This window comes from Macaca nemestrina, chromosome 2 (assembly GCF_043159975.1).
Source record: "Macaca nemestrina isolate mMacNem1 chromosome 2, mMacNem.hap1, whole genome shotgun sequence".
Lineage (NCBI taxonomy): Eukaryota > Metazoa > Chordata > Mammalia > Primates > Cercopithecidae > Macaca > Macaca nemestrina.
The window spans coordinates 44,514,824-44,540,929 of NC_092126.1; the positions used below are offsets into that span (position 1 = coordinate 44,514,824).

Here is a 26,106-nt window from a genome sequence, read left to right on the forward strand (position 1 = left end):
AAAAAAAATTAGCCAGGCATAGTGGCAGGCACCAGTAATCCCATCTACTTGGGAGGCTGAGGCAGGAGAATTGCTTGAACCTGGGAGGTGGAGGTTGCAGGAGCTGACAAAGATCGTGCCATTGAACTCCAGCCTGGGTGACAGAGCAAAACTCCAACTCAAAACAAAAAAAAAAAAAAGAAAGAAAATTTACAGGAGCCCATTGGTTTGGACTGAGCTCCTGCACTAGGCCCCAACAGACCAAACTAAAATGGAGTCACTCATGCTGAAGTTCCATGCCACCAGGCCAAAACTAAGTTGTTTATCTGACCTAGGAAATCAGGAGAGAAAGACAGAATAGTAAACTACCCAAACAGGCCAGTTGCAGCTGGCATAAGAGAGTCTTCTCTGTTTTACCCTTACAAGGAAAGTGACATTGAAATGTCCAATCTGCTTTTTCATCTGTTTCTGCCTCTATCTGCCTTTGCTGCTTCTCTATCTTTAAAACACTGAATAATGTTCAACCTCTTCTGCTCAGCTTATAGGAACACTCATTCTACTTACTAGTGAGGTGTTGCCAGATTCTAGAATCACAAATAAAAGACAATTAAGATCTTTAAATTTGTTACAATTTTGTCTTTCGATCATCAAATAAGACATTTTTCTTTTCTGCTTCAGCAGATTATCTCTTACTTGCTCCGCATCCAGTCTAGTTTATACTAGGGAGTTTCCATTCATGATTCCTCTATCCACCACGTTTTACTTTTAAATTACTTAAGATTCACGTAAAATCTGTGTGGCGTTCTACATTGGAAAAGATGTTGTAGGAGCATCCCTTTATCAGAAGCTCTGACAAGCAAGGCCCCTTATCTGTCCCTCATCCAACTAGGTCAAGCCACACCGATTCTACCTCTATAACACCTCTCCAATCTCATGGCCACTGCTGTTAACTCAGACCATCTCTAATCCCCCTCCTCCATTCCATTTCCTTCCCTACCTGTTAATTTTACTTCCAACCCACTGGCAGAGTGATCCTTCAAAAAACATCCTATCAACCCTTCTCTTTGTAATTTATCAACTGCTTCCCTTTGTTTACAGGATCAGGTCCCCACTGCTTAACACTTAGATATCTAACCATCTTTCTAAATGCCTGTTCCCTAGCCACACCCAGCTCCAGGCAAGCTTTCTCACGCCTGTCTCAGCCCATGCAGCGCCTCTGCCTGGAAGGCCCTCCCCACCCGTATCCACTTGGCAAACTACTCCCACCTCATGCCTGAGCTCTGGGATTATCTCCTTGGTAAAGCCCTCCCCCATCCCTCTTTGCAGAGAATCTGTACATTTCTTTCATAGGAGTAATCACATTTTTGGTTAACTCTTTTACATTTCTCTTCTCCCCAGTTAGAATGACAGTTCCTTGGGTTCAGAGATTTGCCTTGTATAACCTGTGATTAAGCACAAGGTAGATGTGAATAGGTTTTTTTGCTTAGTAAGTCTTTAGTATAAGCTCAATATTACTCATGAAAATGATGCTCAAATTCCACTCTATCAGAAGGAAGAAAAACGAGCAAAGGAGGATATTTCCACTGTAGCATATGAAAAATATTATATAGATTCTGATGAATATCTGGTTTCTCTCTCCATCCATAAGTATAATAATACCAAATAACTGAATTGCTGGGGAGAAAAAAGACTGAGAAAAACAGAAAACCAATCTTAATTATCTCCCAAAGCTATATGTATATACACACACACACATATATATACATTTTTTTAAAGATGGAGTCTTGCTCTTATCGCCTAGACTGGAGTGCAATGGCATCATCTTGGTTCACTGTAACCTCTGCCTCCCGGGTTCAAAGGATTCTCCTGCCTCAGCCTTCCCAGTGGCTGGGATCACAGGCGTCCGCCACTGGCTAATTTTTGTATTTTTAGTAGAGATGGGGTTTCACCATTTTGGCCAGGCTGCTTGAACTCCTGACCTCAGGTGATCCACCCACCTTGGCCTCCCAAAGTGCTGGGATTATAGGCGTGAGCCACTGCGCCTGGCCCCAAAGCCGTATTTAACCTCAGTTTATTCCATTTATGGTCATGGTAGTAAAATTATGTCATGTCAATTTAGAAACAGTATGTCAGGGAACATGCTCATGTAGAAAGAATTTTCTATAATGCTTAAAGTTAACAGAACTTAAAATGCTTCTGCATACATAATTCCAAAATTCTATTCATTCTGGTAAAGACACAAACGAAACACTATTCATTCTGTTGCTATTATTTCTAAAGTCAAATGCAAAAGTCTGACTTTCACAGCTATATTCAGAATATTGTGTAACCAATAAAGGAAATCAACAGCCAGCCTGATCCTTTTTTTTTTTTTTTTTTTGGATACATACAGCAAGCATCTTATCAAATAAGATACCATTTCACCAAAAGTTTATTAGTAGAGTGCTCAGAATTAACTTAGAATGAAATAAAAATCTTCTCTAAGAAACAGTAAAATCAAACTGTTATTTAACTTTTATATCCCTCAGTTTCATCATTTACAAATTAAACTGTAGACTATACCTATAAGGCACCTTCCAATTCTAAAATTCTACAGTCTGTTAAAAAATGACATAGTATACATGAAAAATTGGAAATATTTTATATTACAATTACATTTTTAAATTAAAATGCCTCTGATGTAAAATAATACAAAAAGCTATTCATAAACAGATTTTCTCACTTACCTCCAGATTCTGACATTCCTGAGCAGAATTGGTAGGCAGGCCAATCCACTTGATTTCTTTTTTTTCCTTTGAAATTATGTTCATTGCCATTAGCACATTTAAAGCATCATAAACTCTTCGCCTAATGTTTTTCTGATCGTAAGCCTGCTAAAAAACATTTTCATTGAGTGATAATTAAGGGTTAAGATACAGTCACATGATATTAATATGTCAAATTAATATTACGTCTTCAAAGTGCTGGAAGGATTCTATTTTTTTATTTAGCAAACTGACAAAGACATCCAAAAGAATTCTATATTCCGTGAAAATATCCTTCAAAATTAAAGATGAAATAAAAATACTTTCAAACAATATAAAACAAAATAATCTTAAAAATAAAGATCATGTTACCTGCAGATCTACACTGAAATATACTAAAGGGATTTCTTCAGGTAGAAGAAATATCATCTAAGATGGGAGCTTAGAGATGTAGGATAGAATGAAGACCAATCCAAAAGGTAAATATGTGGGTAAATCTCAATTTTCACTGTATAAAACAATAATAATGTCTTATGGAGGCTAGAATAAATACAGAACTTAATTAATATACATGACAATAAATAGTATATATTAACAGAAAAACATATTGGAGGTAAAGTGTTCTAAGTCCTTGCATTATCTGGGAGGATTTTAGACTTAAAAAAATCAAGGACATTTATTCAAGTTCTGGGTAAAACTGTGCTTCTCAAAATGTGTTCCTTGACCACTGTTGATCTGCAAATTGTCTCCAATCTACAATGAGATTAGGAACTTGCACCAAAATATAATCCTCTATATGACAATGGACACTGTTCATTCAGTTCAGTTGACCATTTTTCTTCTTTTTTTTTTGAGACAGCGTCTCGGTCTGTCGCCCGGGCTGGAGTACAGTGGCGCGATCTCAGCTCACTGCAACCTCCACTTACCAGGTTCAAGTGACTCTTCTGTCTCAGCCTCCTGAGTAGCTGAGACTACAGGCGCGTGCCACTGCACCCAGCTAATTTTTGTATTTTTAGTAGAGATGGGGTTTCACCATATTGGCCAGGCTGATCTCAAATTCCTGACCTCGTGATCTGCCCGCCTTGACCTCCCAAAGTGCTGGAATTACAGGCGTGAGTCACCCACCTGGCCTTTTTCTTCTATTTTTTTTGATAGAAAGACTTACTCAATGAAGGAAACCATGTTGGTTTACAATGTGGAACAAGGTCCTCAGGAAATGCAATGATAATAAAGGATGGTGGAGAACACTGAATCCACCTAAATATAAAACTAGATCTGGGAGGCTGAGGCGGGAGAATGGCGTGAACCCGGGAGGCGGAGCTTGCAGTGAGCCGAGATCACGCCACTGCACTCCAGCCTGGGAGACACAGCGAGACTCCGTCTCAAAACAAACAAACAAACAAACAAACAAAAAAAAAAAAACTAGATCTAAATAAGTGGGGGATTTAAGTTATAGAACTGAATGTAAATATTAGAAATCTTGACAATAGGCAAGAAATCTTGACAATAACATCAATAGATATTAGAAATCTTGACAATGATTAGAAATCTTGACAATGATTAGAAATCTTGACAATGCTTGTAATCCCACCACTTTGAGAGGCTGAGGCGGGCGGATCACCTGAGGTCAGGAGTTCAAGACCAGTCTGGCCAACATGGCAAAACCCCATCTCTACTAAAAAATACAAAACTAAGCTGGGCGTGGTGGCACATGCCTGTAATCCCAGCTACCTGGGAGGCTGAGGCAGGAAAATCTCTTGAATCCAGGAGACGGAGGTTGCAGTGAGTCAAGATTGTGCCACTGCACTCCAGTCTGGGTGACAAAGCTAGACTCTGTCTCAAAAAAAAAAAAGAAATGTTGACCCTGCAGAAACAATGATCCTGTAACAACAAGTCCTGGGAGGAGGCAATGTGGTAGGTATGCCAATTTCCTCTTTTTGATATTGGAAGGGATATGGATGTTATTCAAAGCAGATTAAATAATAATAAAGGGTTCAGCACAATATTTATTTAAAGTAATAAAAATAACTGTAATAATAATAATGTTATTATTATTTTTCCGAGACAGAGTCTTGCTCTGTTGCCCAGGCTGTAGTGCAGTGGTGAGATCTTGGCTCACTGCAACCTTTGCCTCCCAGGTTCAAGCAATTCTCCTGCCTCAGCCTCCTGAGTAGCTGGGATTACAGGAACGTGCCACCATGCCTGGCTATTTTTTTGTATTTTTAGTAGAAACAGGGTTTCACAGTGTTAGCCAGGATGGTGTCGATCTCCTGACCTCGTGATCCGCCCACCTCAGTCTCCCAAAGTGCTGGGATTACAGGCGTGAGCCACCATGCCAAATATTTTTTAAATGTTAAAACAAAAAAACGCAACTAAGGCCAGGTGCAGTGGCTCACGCCTGTAATCCCGGCACTTTGGAAGGCCGAGGCAGGTGGATCACCTGAGGTCAGGAGTTTGAGACCAGCCTAGCCAACATGGTGAAACCCTGTCTCTACTAAAAGTACAAAAATTAGCTGCGAATGGTGGTGTGCGCCTGTAATCCCAGCTACGCGGGAGGCTGAGGCACAAGAAGAGCTTGAACCTGGGAGGCAGAGGTTGCAGTGAGCCAAGATCGCACCACTGAACTCCAGCCTGGGCGACAGAGCGAGGATCCATCTAAAAAAAAAAGAATTCCCTCCAAAATAAAACTCAACAACAACAAAAAATCCCCCAAAATAAAGGATGAAACCCTCAAGTATAATCGTTCATCTAGCTTACCTGATTCCTCAAATCTATAACAAAGATAACACAAAGAGATACCATCATCCATCAAAATCAATGTCAGGTTCATGATCTACCTACCGAATCAGCAGCCAAATGGTTATTTGAATTGGTGAACTCTGACACCAGCTCATCAGCGACTTCATTGTATGATGTTGTACCTTTTCGTTGAACTTTCTCACACACCTTCATTGAAAAGTGTCTCAAGCCTTTCCCATTTTTATCTCCTTTTTTGCTTCGTTTACTAGAAGGGAAAAAAGTTTTTTTACTCCATTATACGTATTAGAGACTTCCTTTACAAATCTCTGTAAGATAATTCAAGAAGACAGTAATTTAACTTTTACTTCGGGTGTCAAAAATTTAAATTGAATAGAGATGAGAAAATGTTTATTTAAACTTACTTTTTGCCTTAAAGGCCTAATAAAGTATGAAGTTAAGAGTGTTTTTCTATGCACATCATTTATTTATTTATTCAACAAATATTTATTGACCAGTTACTATTCTATGCCAGATACTGTTATTGACACTGAGAATAAGTCAGTGAAAAAACACAAAAACTTTGCCCTTGTATAGTTAACATACTTATCTTTTCGTATTCTATGTAGATTATAGGTTTTTTACTGAAATTAAAACTACAGTCATTTGCCACAGAAGGACATTTCAGTCAATGATGGGCCGCATATACAACAGTAGTCCAATAAGATTACAATGGAATTGAAAAATTCTCATTGCCTAGTGAGGTAGTAACTATCATAATGCCATAGCATAATGCAATACTCACATGTTTGTGGTGATGCTGGCAAACAAACCTACTGCTCTGCCAGTCCTATAAAAGTCTAGCACATGCAATTATGGACAGTACATAATACTTGATAATGATAATAAAGGACTATGTTACTGGTTTCTGTATTTACTAAACTATACTTTTCATCATTTTAGAGCGTACTTCTTCAAATTATAAATTAAAAGTTAACTGTAAAAAGCCTCGGGCAATCCTTCAGGAGGTATCCAGAAGAATGCATTGTTATCACAGGAGATGACAGCTCCATGTGTGTTACTGCCCCTAAAGACCTTCCAGTGGGACAAGATGTGGAGGTAGGGGACAGTGATATTGATGATCTTGACCTCCCTGTAGGCCTAGGATAGTGTGTCTCAGTTTTCTTTTCTTTTTTGGAGAGAGAGTCTCGCCCTATCCCCTAGGCTGGAGTACAGTGGCGTGATCTCTGCTCACTGCAACCTCTGCATCCCAGGTTCAAGCGATTCTCCTGCCTCAGCCTCCCCAGTAGCTGGGATTACAGGTGTGCGCCACCACACCTGGCTCATTTTTGTATTTTTAGTAGAGACAGGGTTTCATCATGTTGGCCAAGCTGTTCTAGAACTCCTGACCTCAGGTGATCCACCCGCCTTGGCCCCCCAAAGTGCTGGGATTACAGGCGTGAGCCACTGCACCTGGCCCCTGTCTCAGTTTTCTGTTTTGGGGGGTTTCTTTGGATTCAGGGTCTCACTCTGTTGCCTGGGCTAGAGTGCAGTGGTGCCATCATGGCTCACTGCAGCCTAAACCTCCTGTGCTCAAGTGATCCTTCCACCTCAACCTTCCAAGTAGTTAGAATTACAGGTGCATGTCACCATGCCTGGCTAATTTCTTTTCTTTTTTGTAGAGACAGGGTCTCGTTATGTTGCCCAGGCTGCTCTTGAACTCCTGACCTCAAGTGATCCCTCCCATCTCAGCCTCCCAAAGTGTTGGGTTATAAGTGTGAGCCACCCTGCCCAGCCACATCTCAGTGTTCAACAAAAAAGTTTCAAAAGTTAAAAAAAAAAAAAAATTAAGGATATAAAGAAAATATTTTTGTACAGCTGTACAATGTGTAATGATTAATCAGGGTAATCGGGGTATCCATCATCTCAAGCCTTTTTTGTTTCTTTGTATTAGGAACATTCCAATTCCTTTCCTCTAGTTACTTAAAATATACAATCAATTGTTGTTAACTACAGCATCCTATTGTATTACCAAATACTAGATATTATTCATTCTATCTAAGTGTATTTTTGGACCCATTAATATGTTTTTTTTTTTTTTTTAAAAGAGTCTCACTCTATCCCCTAGGCTGGAGTGCAGTGGTGCGACCTCAGCTCACTGAGAATCCTGGCTTCAAGCGATTCTCCTGCCTCAGCCTCCCGAGTAGCTGGCATTACAAGCGCCTATCCCCATGACTGGCTAATTTTTGTAGTTTTAGTAGAGATGGGGTTTCACCATGTTGGTCAGGCTGGTTTCAAACTCCTGACCTCAAGTGATCCATCCGCCTTGGCCTCCCAAAGTGCTGGGATTACAAGTGTGAGCCACTGCTCCCAGCCAATATTGTCTGCATTTTAAGTCAAGTATTATTACAAGATTAAAACAGTTTGAGAATATTAAAAAGTTTATGAAGTAAAAAAGTTATAGTAAGCTAAGGTCAACTTATTATTGAAGAAGAAAAAACCTTTTTAAAATAAATTAGTGTAGCGTAAGTATACAGTGATTATAAAGTCTAAAGTAGTGTGCAGTAAAGTCCTAGGCCTTCACATTCACTCACCACTCACCGACTCACCCAGAGCAACTTCCAGTCCTGCAAGCTCCATTCATGAAAAGTGCCCTATAAAGGTGTATCATTAAAAAAAATCTTTTACAAGGTATTTTTACTCTACCTTTTCTATGTTTAGGTATGTTTAAATACACAAATACTTATCACTGTATTACAATTACCTATAGTATTCAAACCAGTAACATGCCAGGCAGATTTGCAGCCCAGGGGCAATAGGCTATACCACCCTGGGTTTGGGTAGGTACAGTTGATGATGTTCACACAGCAATGAAATCGCCTAATGAAGCATTTCTCAGAACATATCCCCTCACTGAGTGATGTGGGACTGCGAATATATTTATTGATAAATAATTTACATGTTCTATGTTACGTACATAGAAACAGATACTAAATATGCAGTTTTAAAAGGAATATGAGAAAAGGGTATCTACTTTCTTTTTCCTACATTCCCAAAGAATTGTGTATGCATCCCTTGTGATAGTGTAGGATGGTATAGGTATCTTACCTCACAGACTACTTATTTGAAATAATGTGAAATCACTAAAATATACTGAAAAGTATTAAGTAGGGGAGTAGAATGGTGAGATTTTCAGTTAGGCAGACATTCTCACTGCAAAGCAGAAGATTTGGGGATCAGAATTAATAACAGCAGAAGTGAAATTTATGAGGCACAAGCAGAGATAGCAAGACCAATTGAGAGGGTACTGCAATAGTCCAGGTAAGAGAATATGAATCTCCAAACTGAGGTAGTGGTAGGGCAGGAGACAAAAAGATGGATTTACAAAATTTAAAAGACAAAAGTCAATAAAATTGTCTGAAGTCGAGGGTAAGGAAGAGAGGAATAGTACAATGACCTCTAGAAAGAAGGGTCATTTACTGAGATCAAAGAGATGAATTAAATTTATGAGTTGCATTTTAAACCTCCTAATCAGCACTGTCTAATACCCCTAGGCACAACTCACATGTGGCTACTGAGTACTTGAAATGTGGGAAGGGTGAATTGAGATGTGTCGTAAGTTTAACACACTGGATTTTAAATACTTAATATAAGGAATGAATGTAAAATACCTCACTAGTGATTTTTATATTTAATTACACATTGAAATACAATATTTTGGATATACTGGATTAAATTAAAAATATTAAAATTAACTTCAAATATTTATTTTCTTTTAAAATTTCTATTGGGCAGCAATAATGTTGTGTATGGGATTATATAGCTATGTTAAAGGCAGCAATAAGATAAGGTGATTTCACGCAATCACTTGGCTAATTGGCTCTCTATAGTCATAACCTGGATAATATTTGTAGTCATACCTGGATAATATTTAAAGGAAGAAATTAAACATAGTCCTTAAGTAGGAACAACTACAATTTTAAAAACTATTATGAAATGGTGATGGCTATACTCTTAAAAAGTAGATACAAGCCTACATGTGAGAGTTTTATAAAATCAGTTCAGTGCATAAATTAATAATAAACTTGAAGAAAACTTGGTTAAATATCACATTAGTAAACTATCAGATACATATTTTGAGCAGTTTACTCCATTTAACTCTGATCCACAGTCCTTCATCTGAAAAATGCAGAATACCCATCTCATAAGTTGTGAGGATGAAATGCATATAACATATGGTACACTAGGTACACTACAAGTGATTTTATCCCCTTCACGAGCTGCCAGAATTTTCATAAGCAATATAAAACCAGAGGGCACCATTCAACAATGGCTGAATCAATAAATTAAGCTCATTATTTGGAAGGTTAATAGAATATCATGCCTTCACATCAACACTAAAATTCAACAAAGGAGGTTAGAAGAGTCAACACCTGCCATACACAAATGAGAGATTTGGTCCTACAACCAATCCAGTAAGCCACTTTGAAAGTTAAGCAAAAAATGTCTCTAGTTAAAGAACACTAAAAGGCAAAAGGCTATATAAAGAACTACAACAACAAGAAACCAAACAACTCAATTCAAAAATGGGCAAAGGGCCAGGTGCCGTGGCTCATGCCTGTAATCCCAGCACTTTGGGAGGCCAAGGCAAGGGGATCACTTGATGTCAGGAGTTTGAGACCAGCCTGGCCAACATGGTGAAACCCCATCTCCACACACACACACACACACACACACACACACACACACACAAGCTGGGTGTGGTGGTACACATCTGTAATCCCAGCTACACGGGAGGCTGCGGCATGAGAATCACTTGAACCTGGGAGGCGGAGGTTACAGTCCATGCCACTGCACTGCAGCCTAGGAGTAAGACTCTGTCTCAAGAAGAAAAAAAAAAAAACGCCAAAAGACTTAATAGTCATTTATTCAAAGAAGATATACAAATGGCCAAAAAGTGCATGAAAAGATGCTCAACATCACTCATCATTAGAGAAATGTAAATCAAAACCATAATGAGATGCTACTTCATACCCATTAGAATGGCTATTAAAGAAACAAAAACTGAAAATGAGAAAGTGTTGGAGAGGATGTAGAGAAACTGCATCCATTATACACTGCTGGTGGAAATACAAAATGATACAGCCACTGTGGAAAACAATACGGCAATTTCTCAAAAAAGTAAACATAGAATTACCATATGATCCAGTAATTCTACTTCTGGGTATATACCCAGATGAATCTGAAAGCAGGAACTCAACAGATATTTGTACACCCATGTTCACAGCACCATTATTCACAAGAGTTAAAATGTGGAAGCAACCCAACTGCCCACCAATGGATAAAGAGATAACATGTGGTATTTACATATAATGAAATACATTCAGCCTTAAAAAGGAATAAAATTCTAATATATGCTACACTACAGATGAACCGTGAAGACATAAGTGACATAAGCCAGACATAAGAAGATAAATATTGCCTGGGCATGGTGGCTCACATCTGTAATCTCAGCACTTTGGGAGGCTGAGGCAGGCAGATCACAAGGTCAAGAGATCAAGACCATCCTGGCCAATGTGGTGAAACCCCGCTTACTAAAAATACAAAAATTAGCTGGCGTCGTGGCGTGTGCCTGTAGTCTCAGCTACTTGGGAGGCTGAGGCAGGAGAATCACTTGAACCTGGGAGGCGGAGGTTGTAGTGAGCCAAGATCACACCACTGTACGCGCCTGGTGACAGAGCGAGACTCCATCTCAAAAAAAAAAAAAAAAAAAGATATTGTATGATTTCACTTATATGAAATCAAATTATAGTCAAAATCATAGTCAGAAAGTAGAACAGAGGGACTGTGGGAGAGTGGGAAATGTAGTGTTGTTGCTTCATGGGGACAGAGTTTCAATACAGGATGATGAAAAAGTTCTGGAGATGGATAGTGGTGACAGTTGCCCAACAATTTATTATTTCTCCATAGTTCTTTTGCTCTTGAACTGACTTGTTTTGCTGTCTTTTATGCTTAAGTTTTGATTTCATGGCTTCATTAGCTGTATATTTCTGCAAATAAGATGCTGTAGTTTATGCATTATGTTACGTGTTTCATCATCAATTATGGCTACAAAACCAAATTCAATATGACAGGGGGTCATGTTTCTGAGCAAAACTAATACAAACTCTATTGTATTCATTTTACTGTTCTTTTTTTTTTTTTTTACATTGCTCCTTGTGGAGCAGGACTACCCCACAGGTAATGTGCCCAGAGTAGCCTGTTCTTCATTCTTTAAATTACTTCCATTGTCACATCTGGTTAACTACTACTGCTGCCACCTTCAGAAAAGGTATGCTTTTTCTTGAAAAAAATAGTTCAGGATGCTTATATCACCATTAGAAAATGAGGATTAAAATAAAAGTTTACTTTTCTAATTTAGCTAATAATTTTAAATAATAAACCCAGGCTTGTTTGAAAAATTAAAATAAGTGTAAAAATGCTATAAAAATAAATGTCAAAAATCCCTATTCTGGCCAAGCACAGCCTATGATCTAAGCACTTTGGGAAGCCGAGGCAGGCAGATCTCCTGAGCCCAGCAGTTCAAGACCAGCCTGGGCAACAGTGAGACCTCATCTCTACCAAAAATGTAAAAATTAGCCAGGTGTGGTGGTGTTATGTATGCCAGCACTCAGGAGGCTGAGGCAGAAGGATTGCTTGTGCCTAGGTGGTTGAGGCTGTAGTGAGCCGTGGTTGAGGCTGTAGTGAGCCATAGTTGAGCCACTGCACTTCAGCTTGGGTGACAGAGCAAGATGCTGTCTCAAAAAAAAAAAAAGGCCCGGTGTGGTGGCTCAAGCCTGTAATCCCAGCACTTTGGGAGGCCGAGACGGGCGGATCACGAGGTCAGGAGATTGAGACCATCCTGGCTAACACGGTGAAACCCCGTCTCTACTAAAAAATACAAAAAACTAGCCAGGCGAGGTGGCAGCGCCTATAGTCCTAGCTACTTGGGAGGCTGAGGCAGGAGAATGTGGCGAACCCGGGAGGCGGAGCTTGCAGTGAGCTGAGATCTGGCCACTGCACTCCAGCCTGGGCGACAGAGCGAGACTCCGTCTCAAAAAAAAAAAAAAAAAAAAAGAAAAAAAAAAAAAGAAAAAAAACCACCTATTTTTTCTTCATAGATTTTCTGTATGCTTCTGGGTTACATTTGATAAATTAACCTTAATAAAAATTAAAGCAAAAACCTAAATGTAGGAGCTAAACCTATCAAACACTTAGAAGAAAACATACATGTTAAGTCTTTGTGACCTTGGATTAGACAAAGATGTTTTAGATATATGACACCAAAAGCATAAGTAACACAAGAAAAAAATAAATAAATTAAACATCAAAATCAAAAACATTTGTGCCTCAAAAGTCACCATTAAGAATGTGAAAGGTCAATTCACAGATAGGAGAAAAACTCTGCAAATCATGTATTTAATAAGGGATTTCTATCTAGGATATACAAAGAATGCAAATCAAAATGCTTTGAGTTAATTTTTATTAATGAGGTACCATTTCACAAGAAGTGTTAGCAAAAACGTGGAGAAACTGGAATACTCATACATGGCTTATGGGAATGTAAAACGGTACAGCCACTTTGGAAAACAGTCTAGCCATACTCAAAAGGGATAAACAAAGAGTAACTGTATGACCCAGCAATTCCACTCCTAGGTATACACCCAAGGGAAATGAAAACTTACATCCATACAAAACCCTAACAAATGTTCACAGCAGCATCATTCATAATAGGCAAAAAGTGAAAACAACCCAATTGTCCATCAATTAGTGCACAAATAAGTAAAATGTGGCACATTCATACAATAGAATATTATTTAGGAATAAAAAGGAATGTCTATGTCACAACACGGATAAACCTTAAAAACATGCTTACTGAAAGAAGCCAGTCATAAAGGACCACATATTGTATGTTTCCATTTATATGAAATATTCAGAATAGGCAAATCTACAGACAGAAAGTAGAGTAGTGGTTGTCTAAGAGTGGGAGGGATGAGGGGTTTGAGAGGTTATAGCTAAAGGGTGCCAGGTTTTTTTCTCAGGGGTGATGAAAATATTCTAAAAATTGATTGTTGTGATGGTTGCACAATTCTGTTAATACGCCTAGCCAATGAGTTGTACATTTTGAATGAATGTATAGTATACGAATTATATATCAACAAAGCTGTGGAAAAATAGTCATATGCTGTAATATGGTCCTCCTGTGCATCACTAGTGAACTGTTTGTACCACAGAGAGCTTACCATGTTAGTTTGACAGTGCTAACATTCTTTTCTTTCTTTCTTTCCTTTTTTTTTGAGACAGAGACTGGCTCTGTCGCCCAGGCTGGAGTGCAATGACGCAATCTCCGCTCACTGCAACGTCTGCCTCCCAGGTTCAAGCAATTCTCCTGGCTCAGTCTCCCGAGTAACTAGAATTACAAGCACCTGCCAACACCATCATGCCAGGCTAATTTTTGTAGAGATGGGGTTTCACCATGTTGGCCAGGCTGGTCTTGAACTTCTGATCTCTGGTGATCCGCCCACCTCGGCCTCCCAAAGTACTGGGGTTACAGGTGTAAGCCACCATGCCCGGCCGACAGAGCTAAAATTCTAGCTAAATTTTAAAACTCAGAAATTTTATTTTATTTTATTTTATTTATTTATTTTTTTTTGAGACGGAGTCTTTGCTCTGTCACCCAGGCTGGGGTGCAGTGGCGCAAACTCGGCTCACTACAAGCTCCGCCTCCTGGGTTTACGCCATTCTCCAACCTCAGCCTCCCGAGTAGCTGGGACTACAGGCGCCTGCCACCTCGCCCGGCTAGTTTTTTTTGTACTTTTAGTAGAGACGGGGTTTCACCGTGTTAGCCAGGATGGTCTCGATCTCCTGACCTTGTGATCCACCCGTCTCGGCCTCCCAAAGTGCTGGGATTACAGGCGTGAGCCACCACGCCCGGCCAGAAATTTTAAATAGATAAAATTTAAATTTTAACAAAAATTTCATCAAAATTTCTATCCATCGTGCTTAAATCAACATCAAATTGCTATAAAGGTGTCTGGACTTCAATTTCTGTAACGTGGACTAGGAACAAAGAGTTCTGGACCACTAACAGTATACCAACCACATCTATGTATTTCTGCTTAGGACTACTCTCCTTTTGTTTTTCCTTTCTATATACTTAAGACTTTAGACTTAAAAAAAATTTTAAGCATATAGGTAAGTTATATTTTTACCTATAATTTCATTTAGGTAATAAAAGAAACTTTATAAAGTATTTTATATAGAAAGGGATCCTGGGCTGGGCATGGTGGCTCACACCTGTAACACCAGCACTTTGGGAGGCTGAGGTAAGTAGAAGTCAGGAGTTCAAAACCAGCTTGGGCAACGTGGTGAAACCCTGACTCTACTAAAAATACAAAAGCCGGGTGCAGTGACTCACTCCTGTAAGCCCAGCACTTTGGGAGGCTGAGGTGGGCGGATCACCTGAGGTCAGGAGTTTGAGACCAGCCTGGCTAACCTGGTGAAACCCCGTCTCTACTAAAAATACAAAAAATTAGCCGGGTGTGGTGGTATACACCTGTAATCCCAGCTACTTGGGAGGCTGAGGCAGGAGAATTGCTTGAACGCGGGAGGCAGAGGTTGCAGTGAGCAGAGATTGCACCATTGCACTCCAGCTTGGGCAACCAGAGGGAAACTCCATCTCAAAAAATATATATATACACACATATCAATATAAATATATATATAAAAAATATATATCTATATACACACACACACACAAAACTCAGCCAGGTGTGGTGGCATGTGCTTGTAATCCCAGCTACTACGGAGGCTGAGGCACAAGAATCGCTTGAGCCCAGGCGGCAGAGGTTGCAGTGAGCCAAGATGGCACCACTGCATTCCAGCTTGGGCAACACAGCAAGACTCTGTCTCAAAGAAAAAAAAGGGGGGATCCTGGGTTTGACAGGGTTGAAATCACTGCTGTAAAACTGATTATTGTGATTGAGCTTAGTCTATAAAAGATGGGTAGGAAAACACTGCAGGAGCCCACAACATAAGGAAGAAAACTTTCCTTTTCTTCTTATGTAGTCCTGTCCCATCATTTAGTGGCTTACAGTCTAGATGTTGAGACTTACCTGGCTATAGTGTTTAACTTCTCCCTGAGTTTTTAAATGTAAATTTTCATTGACATATATAACACATAAAGAAAAGTACACAAACCATCTGTGTTAAGTGTCTCTTTCTAGTTATAGTTCCACCCAAACCCAACACCTCAAGAATATGTTACCATGACTTCTATTATAGTTTTACCTATTTTGAACTTTAAATTAAAATCATATAGTATGTATCCTTTTGTATCTGACACTATTTAAGAGATTCATCACACTTTTCATGTGACTGTATTTCATTCATTTCATTGTATGAATACATTGCAATTCATTCATCCATTCTGCAGATGGGCATTTGGTTTGTTTCTAGTTGGAGGCTAATAGTGCTTCTATAAACTCTCTTGTACACGTTTTTGGTGAATGTGTGCACAAATTTCTGTTGAGTACATGCAAAGAACCGAATTGATGAGTTACAGGGTATGTTTATATTCAACTTCAGCAGATACTGCTAACTCCCAAAATGACTGTATCAATGTAACCTGCCATCAGCAGTGTATGAGCATTCTAGATGCTTCATATCCTTGCCAAACTTAGCACTGTCTATCCTTTTCATTGTAGCCATTCTGATGGATATAAAGTGGTATTGCATTGTGGTTTTCATTTGCATTTTTCTAATGATTAATGCTGATAAACACTTTTCAATGTTTACTGGCTTGTATTTTTTGCTAGAATAAAAAAATTCTGTTCATTTTTATATGCCCTTATATCCAGCAACCTTGCTAAATTCATTTTTCTCATAATTTGTCTGTAGATTCTTTTGGGTTTTCTTGGGATACAATCACATCACCTGCAAATGGTGCCATTTTATTTCTTCATTTACAATTCTTTTGTTAAGGCTTTCCATTTTGTTTCTTGGCTTACGGCACTAGCAAGAATTTCCACTACAATACTGAATAGAAGTGGTGATTAACTAGGGATCCTCTTTGTTTCTTATGCCAAATTGAAAACTTTTTATTCACTACTAAATGTAATGTTTGCTGTCAGGTGTGTGTGTGTGTTTAGCCAGAGAGCGCGCGTGTGTGTGTTTAGCCAGAGTCTCGCTCTGTCACCCAGGCTGGAGTACAGTGGTGCGATCTCGGCTCACTGCAGCCTTTGCCTCCAGGTTCCGGCGATTCTCCTGCCTCAGTCTCCCGAGAGCTAGGACTACAGGCGCGTCCTGCCACATCCGGCTAATTTTTTGTATTTTTAGTAGAGATGGGGTTCCACCGTGTTGCCCAGGCTGGTGTTGAACTCCTGAGTTCAGGTGATCCACCCACCTCAGCCTCCCAAAGTGTCGGGATTACAGGCATGAGCCACTGCACCTGGCCTGTGTTTTTTTTTTTTTTTTTAAGACATTCTTCTCGGCTGGGGGCGGTATTTGTATTTTTTCTAGAGATGGGGTTTTCCCATGTTGCTCAGGCTGGTCTTGAATTATTGAGAGCAAGAGAATTGCCTGTGTTGGCCTCCCAAAGTGCTGGGATGCTAGGCGTGAGCCACCGTGCCTGGCCTGCTGTTAGTTTTTGCCAATTGTCTTTAACACACTAAGTTCCCTTCTATTACTAGTTTGACACTTACCATAATGAATAAAGTTTAATCAAGTCAAGTGTTTTCTGTATCAACTGATCATAAAATTTTTCTCCTTTATTTTGTACAAAACCCTAGATTCTCAGGCTCCTGCCCACAAACGGCAAACAACCCCATATCTAAAAGCTACTGTGGAAGTCTCTCATCTTTCTGAGGTTCTTCCTGCTCTAGTTTTAGCCCCTCTAGTTCTCACTGCCTCAGTAGATTTCTGATACCTTCAAATAAGATGATCCCAGCTATTCTTTGCAGCACTAGACTGCTGCCAAGTTATTTCATTAAAACAAAAATTCTGTTTTCATGTTTTAATATCTGGAAGAACTGTTTTTAGCAATCTTTTTTTTTTTTTGAGACGGAGTCTCACTCTGTCACCAGGCTGGAGTGCAATGGTGCAATCTCGGCTCACTGCAATCTCCGCCTCCTGGGTTCAAGCAATTCTCCTGCCTCAGCCTCCTGAGTAGTTACAGGCGCACGCCACCACGCCCAGCTAAATTTTGTATTCTTAGTAGAGACAGGGTTTCACCAGGTAGGCCAGGATGGTCTTGAACTCCTGACCTCAGATGATCCGCCTGCCTCAGTCTCCCAAAGTGCTGGGATTACAGGTGTGAGCCACCATGCCCAGCCGGCAATCATGTTTTAAACTTCACAGAATGTTTTTCTTCCTTGCTTCTTATCCATAGGATCTTCTTTTTCTTTCATGGGTATTTGCTTCTTAGGAACCTTCAGACCTCTCAAAGGGTGATAATTACAACTTTATTTTATTGTTCTTTTTTATCTTACTGTTCTACATCCTCTTGGGTCATAACTTTTGTTTATTCATCTTGTTCCTTTTCTTTCATGATAGTTTTCCCAAAATGTCCTGTTCTTTCATATTCACAAATGTTGAATTCAAGTTTTCAACATATAGAGTTTACATGAGCTTCTTGTATGCAGGCTTGTTTTCCTAAGAAGGTTCTCCTCACTTGTGCAGGGCTAACTACAACTTCTGTGGATGTGAGTGGGCCATGCTGGCAACAAGCTTAACTTCAGGTTGTGTTTGCTGCTAAGCAGGCAAGCAGGCAGCCAGTCTGTTCTCTCTCTCTTCCCCACAAATACAAATGCCAGTATGAGGAAAACCTGTTCTGGGGCATACTAAAATTCTTTTTTTTTTTTTTTTTGAGACAGAGTCTTGCTCCATCGCCCAGGCTGGAGTGCAGTGGCGCAGTCTTGTCTCACTGCAACCTCCGGCCTCCTGTGTTCAAGTGATTCTCCTGCCTCAGCCTCCCAGGTAGCTGGGACTACAGGCGCCCGCCACCACGCCTGGCTAATTTTTTGTATTTTTAGTAGAGATGGGGTTTCCCTGTGTTAGCCAGGATGGGCTCGATCTCCTGACTTCGTGATCTGCCCGCCTTGGCCTCCCAAAGTGCTGGGATTACAGGCGTGAGCCACCGCGCCTGGCGGCATACTAAAATTCTTAAACCCAACTGAGGCAGGCAGTTGTTTCCCTGGGATCAATTCTCCAAGTTTCAGCCCTGGGGGAGAAATGTGTTTGGTGCAACTGCTTTGTGTATGGAGGTGGGATAAGAGGTACAAGGGGATTTGAAGGGTTGGGATGGTTCAGCCGGCCCAGCTGCTCAAAGTCTTTATTTAATCACTCTCCTTACTTCCTCCAACAATTCATTCTTGCTTTCTACAGAAGTCAACTTTAAGCCTGGAGCCTCTCTGTGACAATGTAGGGTACAATGGCTACCATTTCTGATGCTGACTTCTTCCACGCATATTGTGCGATGTAGATTTCTCTACTTTCACTTTTCATCATAACACTAGCCTTCATTTTCCAGTTGGGAAATCTGTACCCCTATCATTTTTTACAGCACCTTTGCAGATTTACTTTAATTATTATGATTATGATTATTATTATTTTTTTTTGAGACAGAGTCTCACTCGGTTGCCGGGGCTGGAGTGCAGTGGCACGAACTCAGCTCACAGCAACCTCTGCCTCCTGGGTTCAAGCGATTCTTGCACCTCAGCCTCCTAAGTAGCTGGGATTAAAGGCATGTGCCACCATGCCTGACTAATTTTTGTATTTTCAGTAGAGATGGGGTTTCATGAGGTTGGCTAGGCTGGTCTTGAACTCCTGACCTCAAGTGATATGGCCACCTTGGCCTCCCAAAGTGCTGGGATTACAGGCGTGAACCACTGTGCCCAGGTCCCTTTAGTTATTTTTTATACTAAAATTTCAATAATATCTTAGCAGTGGGCATGAGGAAGGTAGGGAGTAAACATGAGTAATCAGTCCATCTTTTTTTTTTTTTGCGATGGAGTCTCGCTCTATTACCCAAGCTGGAGTGCAGTGGCATGATCTCGGCTCACTGCAACTTCCGCTTCCCAGGCTCAAGTGATTCTCTTGCTTCAGCCTCTCAACTAGCTGGGATTACAGGCATGTGCCACCATGCCTGGCTAGTTTTTGTATTTTTAGTAGAGATGAGGTTTCACTGTGTTACCCAGGATGGTCTCGATCTCCTGACCTTGTAATTTGCCCACCTCGGCCTCCCAAAGTATCAAGATTACGTGCATGAGCCACCGTGCCCAGCCCAGTGCATCATCTTAAATTGGAAGCTCTCTATTTAAATCTTAAATATATAGGGTTTACACATTTTTTTAAGAGCCTGAGATCTTTCAAACACCAAGACCCTCTCTTTCCAAATAACATCAATATTTGGCCACAGGATGTAAACACTCTATTAATTCATAAACCAAACAAAGAAACCAGGAGGAAGCATTCTTTATCAAAGGAACTAAATTAAGAAACTAAAACCTAAATAAGAAAATAAAACCACAGACTGGGCACGGTGGCTCACCCCTGTAATCTCAGTACTTTGAGAGGCTGAGGTAGGTCAGGCGTTCGAGACTAGCTGGCCAATATGGTGAAACTTGTCTCTACTAAAAATATAAAAATTAGCTGGGCATGGTGGTGGGTGCTTGTAATCCCAGCTACTCAGGAGGCTGAGGCAAAAGAACTGCTTGAACCCAGGAGGCGGAGGCTGCAGTGAGCAGAGATCGCGCCACTGCACTCCATTTTGGACAACAGGGCGAGACTCTATCTCGAAAAACAAACAAACAAACAAACAAACCCCACTAATATACTGTGGTTTGAAAAGCATGTTACAGTTTATTAATTATTTCCTTTTAAGTATTCAAAAGAATTACACCCAAAGAATAAAAAAGTATTTTTCTTTCTTTCCAGGCACGTAACTAGAATCTACAAACCATCTCTTGACATTTTCCCAATAAATTTTTTGTGGTTTACAAAAGTAATATACAAATTAAATTTATAGTATTGTATTTCAAGTATAAATTGCAATAAACGTATTTCATTTAAATAAGGAGTTATATAAAATATATAGTAAAAGTTTCATTTCTTGTTAAAAAAAGAGTCAACCAGAATATTTAAATCAACAAAATATTTCAGTCATGTTTATAAAATTAAACCTTGACTTAATTAGCAAAAAAGTAAAAAATAAAAAAAAGGCCAGGTGTGGTGGCTCATGCCTATAATCTCAGCACTTTGGGAGGCCAAGGCAGGTGGATCACTTGAGGTGAGGAGTTCAAGACCAGCCTGGCCAACATAGTGAAACCCCATCTCTACTAAAAATACAAAAATTAGCTGGGTGTGGTGGCACACGCCTGTAGTCCCAGTTACTTGGGAGGCAGAGGTTGCAGTGAGCCGAGATCGCGCTACTGCACTCCAGCCTGGGCAACAGAGTGACACCATGTCTTAAAAACAAAAGAGGCTGGGCACAGTGGATCACGCCTGTAATCCCAGCAATTTGGGAGGCCAAGGCAGGCAGATCACTTGAGGTCAAGAGTTTGAGACTAGCCTGGTCAACATGGTGAAAGCCTGCTTCTACAAAAATACAAAAACTTGCTGGGCATGGTGGTGCATGTCTGTAATCCCAGCTACTTGGGAGGCTGATACAGGAGAATCGCTTGAACCCAGAAGGTAGAGGTTGCAGTGAGCTGAGATCAAGCCATTGCACTCCAGCCTGGGAGAGAGAGGAAGACTCCATCTCAAAAAAAAAAGAAAAAAAAGAAGCATAAAGAAAAAACTGAAACACCACTGTGCTAAATCTTACTAATTTAGAACAAGGAATAAAGAAAAACACATGTCAAATCTTTGCAGTTTGACAGAGGGGTGGTGGGGATACACTGCAGAAAAGTTACATTCAAAACTTTTTAAAGAATGATAAAAAAAAAATGCTAGGAAAAAAAGCCACTGAACCAAATGTAGAAAGACAAAGTTGAACCAATGGCTATACTAATACATTTAATCTAACACGTTTATGTATTCTCACTTATAGATCTTTAGAATTCTCACTTACAAAGGAGAATAAAGAGAATCTTGGTTTTTGTACTGTTTGCAATGCAGAGGTGTCACCCATCATAACTGACAAATAGTTCCATTTTAAGGCCTTAAACATTGCTAAATACATCTGCAAGAACTTGTTCTGTTGCCCTTTCCAAGGATAAACACCAGTAAAGACCAGTTTGAGTTGGAAAGAGGACTTTCCATTAGAGAGTAAAGAACATTTCGTTTCTATGGTACGGCAGCTCCTCAGACGTGATTGTATCTGTTGAAAACAATTAGGACCAAGAAGCAAGCAACAAAAGCCACCAAGGAACTGAAACAGCACTAGTGTCAGGGCAAGAAAACACACATCCTTTATACATATTCCCACAGTTCTCACTCAGAGCCTAGTCACTTTCATTTTAGACTGAATTCTAACACATTTAGCCATCTAGTTTCTCAGGGCACAGCAAATCAGAGATAGCAAATTAGAAAATGTAGGAGTTTCTGACGTGGCAGGCATTTATTTTTTACTTAACAGACTACAAGTGATTCTGATGCAGTCAGAATGGAGAAGCCACTGTCCTAATATTCTAAGATAACGTGAACTTTCCTTATGCCCAACATATTGCTTAAGAACAACTGAGAGTTTGTTATGATTTATAAATGTTTTAAGAAAAACTTAGCAGGGTGCGGTGGCTCACGCCTGTAATCCTAGCACTTTGGGAGGCTGAGGCAGGTGGATCATGAGGTCAGGAGTTCGAGACCAGCTTGGCCAACATGGTGAAACCCCGTCTCTACTAAAAATACAAAAATTAGCCAGGCATGGTGGTGTGCGCCTGTAATCCCAGCTATTCAGGAGGCTGAGGCAGGAGAATCACTTGAACCTGGGAGACAGAGGTTGCAGTGAACCAAGATCGCACCACTGCACTCCAGCCTGGGTGACAAAGAAAGATTCCATCTCAAAAAAAAAAAAAAAGAAAAAAGAAAAACTTGTTAAAGTTTGGGCATGTTAGGGTAATGTGGAGCATTCACTTTGATAAAACTCTTCATTTCCCAGATGGAAAGAGGGGAGGTAATACTAAAGGACATACTACCAATAGTCAATCTGCTCACAGGGTAATTTCTACTGAAACCATACAGATACTATGAGTGAACTGGGGCATTTGATGCAGAATGAAATAATGGCAAAAACTGAAAGAAGTTGAAGTTACACGAAGAGAAACATCGCATTAAACCAGAGTAGTCGCAACGCCAACAACCTCTCTATATAACAGAATCTTCCAAACAAAATAGTTAGACTTCTACTCACCTTTCTGAAAAATCAGAGTCTATAAATTTTCTAGCCCGTTTTCTATCACTAAAAAGGAAAAAAGATAGCATAAAAACAACACATACTTAAATACAATTTAATTTCATTAATACTTTATTATAACTTGTCTAATTATACATTGAATATATTTGAAGACTAAAACTAACAAATACAAAAGATAGGTACATAAAATAAATCCTAATTGTATCATGTGAACAAGATATCACAACATAATAATCATAGGTTGAAAAGAGCTCAATGAATAGTTAGGGAGGAAAACACTGCAGACCTGCAAACAAGACAGAGAAAAATTTTCTTCACTCTGTGAAATACTGACTATACCAGACAATCCTGCCACCTCCAATATAAAGCACAAATGGGGCTGAAAATATCCAGACCCTGGTCATTTCCAAAGTGGGCCAACACTGCTGGCACAGGCTTGGCTTTCATGTTATAATCTTTCAAGGCTATATAGAAATCCAGGGTAACCTTAGATGTACACAAGAATGTTCATGAGGATTGAGTAACGCCCATAGGATTACAGGTAATTCTGTCATTTCAGCTCATTTGATAATGGAAAAGTATGCATATACAAAACTCTTCTGTCTTTAATGTATTTGTACGTGTGTGTAGGCATGTATTTATGTATATTAATATGTATACATCTTAAAGCACTTTGCCAGGATTATTAATTCACTTAATATCCTTGAAGCAAGGAGATTCTTACTGCACTAAGATTTACCATCTGCTTGCTCAAACTCACATATGACAGAATCACCAATGCAGTATTCCACCATGTAAATAACTTCTAAAGTAACAAAACATCTCAAGTAACAAAACGAGATTTTCAGCAATTTATCTTATTTATTTTTCTTTTATGGAAGTATGAGGTACTAAAATGATAAAGAGTAGAGAAAGGTGTAAGTATTTACAGGCAAAGATGAAACATATAGAAGTTTGTACTAAAAGTGACAAATTAGTAACATAGAAGAGATATTGATTCAATTGTTCAGCGTTTAAAAAGAAGAGGAAATTTAATAAAAAAATGTATTTGGCCTCTTTTCCTAACCTTTTCTGGTTTTTAAGGAAATAATTCATAGGGGAAATTCTGAGTATAGCCAACACTTAATATTTAACTCCTTTTTTATGTGAGTTAAAAATATATAAAAATAGAGTTTTTATATTTCCAAAGCAGTTAAATGTTATAATAAAAGTAGTCCTATTCCAGAGTTTAAAAAGTCACGGCGTTCAGTTATGATTTATTGTACTGTTTTTTTCTGTTTAAAAATAGTTGTTCCAGAGATGATTTATATCTAAGATATAAAGTGAAATAAAATAGGTGATTTTAAAGGAAAAACATTTGTTTTTAAGAACTAAACTAAAATAAAACAAGAACGGAAGACAAGATAGTGAGAAAAAAATGTCTAAACTTCTTTTTTAAGGTTTTAAAAATAGTAACTTGCAACACTCTTACCCAGGGACCCAGCCAGTAGCTTCTGCTATGTGTGTCTGAGTAACCATTGCTGGTGCAGGGGTATATGGACTCCCAATCAGAACACTTCCTGAACTGGTTAGTCTCTGTGGTGTGCTTATAATCTGTAAAGTCAGGAACAAAGAATATGATATTCTTAATTATTAAGAAAAGCCTACAGGCAGAAAATAATGTTGATTGCTAACCTACATATGAGGAAATAAAAGGTACTTAATGTCAGTCATCTAAGAATATAAGCAATGCCTTTGATTTACTTATATCCTAGGATCTTAATGCACAAGTATCCTGAATACTGACATGAGGTCACAATTCAGGTTTCAGCAAATGAATGGCAATTTGGAAGGATTAAGTACAGAACTGACAATGCTTCAAAAATCAGAAAAATGAAAAGCTTTCTTTGAAACTGAGGAAATGAATTGCAGTACAGCTTGATTTACTGAAACCAGGGTAAGAGCAAATCAGACTTCCACAGTCCATCATACAGTATACACAAAGATACTATCCAGCTTGGATAATTATATAGATGCAATTTTATCCTTTTTAAAAAAAGTATTGGACAGGGAGCGGTGGCTCGCGCTGTAAACCCAGCACTTTGGAAGGCCAAGGTGGGAGGATCACCTGAGGTCAGGAGTTCAAGACCTGCCTGGCCAACATGGTAAAAACCCATCTCTACTAAAAATACAAAATTAGCCAGGTATGGTGGTGTGCGCCTGTAATCCCAGCTACACGAGAGGCTGAGGCAGGAGAATCGCTTGAACCCAGAAGGCGGAAGTTGCAGTGAGCGGAGATGGCACCATTGCACTCCAGCCTGGGCAAAAAAAGCAAAACTCCATCTCAAAAAAAAAAAAAGAGTATTTCATGTTATTAAATCCTCTTTGAAGACATTTTAAAGACCATAAAACATTCTACCATGTGGATTTATTATTCTCTATTATATATATATGGATTTTTAATTGTTCACTGTTATAAAGAATGCTGTGATAAACATTTTTGTACAAAGACCTCGCCCTTAATTTCTATTTCCTAAGGCTAGACTCCAGAAAGGGGATTAATGGAACCCCTAAAGACTTTTTTAGAAAGGTACCTTATATGTGTTACCAAATTCCTTTCCAGGTCTTAAAATTTTCACTGGTTAAAAAACAAAACATGTTCTTCCCAAAGACATTTATAATAATTAATACAAAAAACCTAGCAGCCTAGTGATAGCTTTAGAAATATTTTCATGTAAAAAAAGGGGAAGAGGCACGCTCGAGTGAATGGGGATATTAATGAAACATGATTGGACCCTATTGGATAATTATTGAAGCAACTGTTGGGTATATAGTTCTATTTTTGTAAAGTTTTGAAAGTGTTCATGATAGTAAGTTTTAAGTCCCAACTCAGAGAGAAAAATATCTACAGGGACTACATGTAATTGAATAAGTCCTCAAACAAGAGAAATAGTTCTATTCTACTGCCTTATGCAAGACAAAATGCTAATTAATTTTTATTTCCCTGACCAAATGAAACATGTTTCTGCAGCCAGGGTGAATCATTAAATTCATTGCTAACTTGCTCCATACATAACTAAAGGGGAGGATTAATAAGCATTTCAAGCTCTTCATTTGCATTTGAAGGAAAGAGTCAAACAATAACCTCTGAAGCATAAAAATAGTTCAGACCTAGTTATTAAAGTCTAGTCAACATGTATTCATTTACCAAGTATTTAAGAATCTTAGCTAGCTTCTGTTTATGTTTGACTATGTTAGTTTGGGGCTAGGAAGATGTTA

The 26,106-nt window shown here is 39.2% G+C and overlaps 1 protein-coding gene across 26 annotated transcripts in view; it reads right to left on the reverse strand.

Moving 5' to 3' along the window:
- The window catches only part of LOC105469991 (transcription factor Dp-2), a 196,322-nt gene that overhangs the window by 17,708 nt on the left and 152,508 nt on the right, over positions 1–26,106 (reverse strand). For 8 of the 26 annotated variants that reach the window (XM_071091042.1, XM_071091041.1, XM_071091043.1 and 5 more), the window contains 5 exons: positions 24,320–24,441; positions 22,846–22,893; positions 8,069–8,113; positions 5,565–5,727; positions 2,706–2,852 (listed from right to left, as the gene is read on the reverse strand). In XM_071091042.1, coding sequence (XP_070947143.1) covers positions 2,706–2,852; positions 5,565–5,727; positions 8,069–8,113; positions 22,846–22,893; positions 24,320–24,441 — 525 coding nt within the window. The remainder of the gene's footprint in view (positions 1–2,705; positions 2,853–5,564; positions 5,728–8,068; positions 8,114–22,845; positions 22,894–24,319; positions 24,442–26,106) is intronic. The other 18 variants (XM_011721660.3, XM_071091049.1, XM_071091045.1 and 15 more) reach the window with 6 other exon arrangements.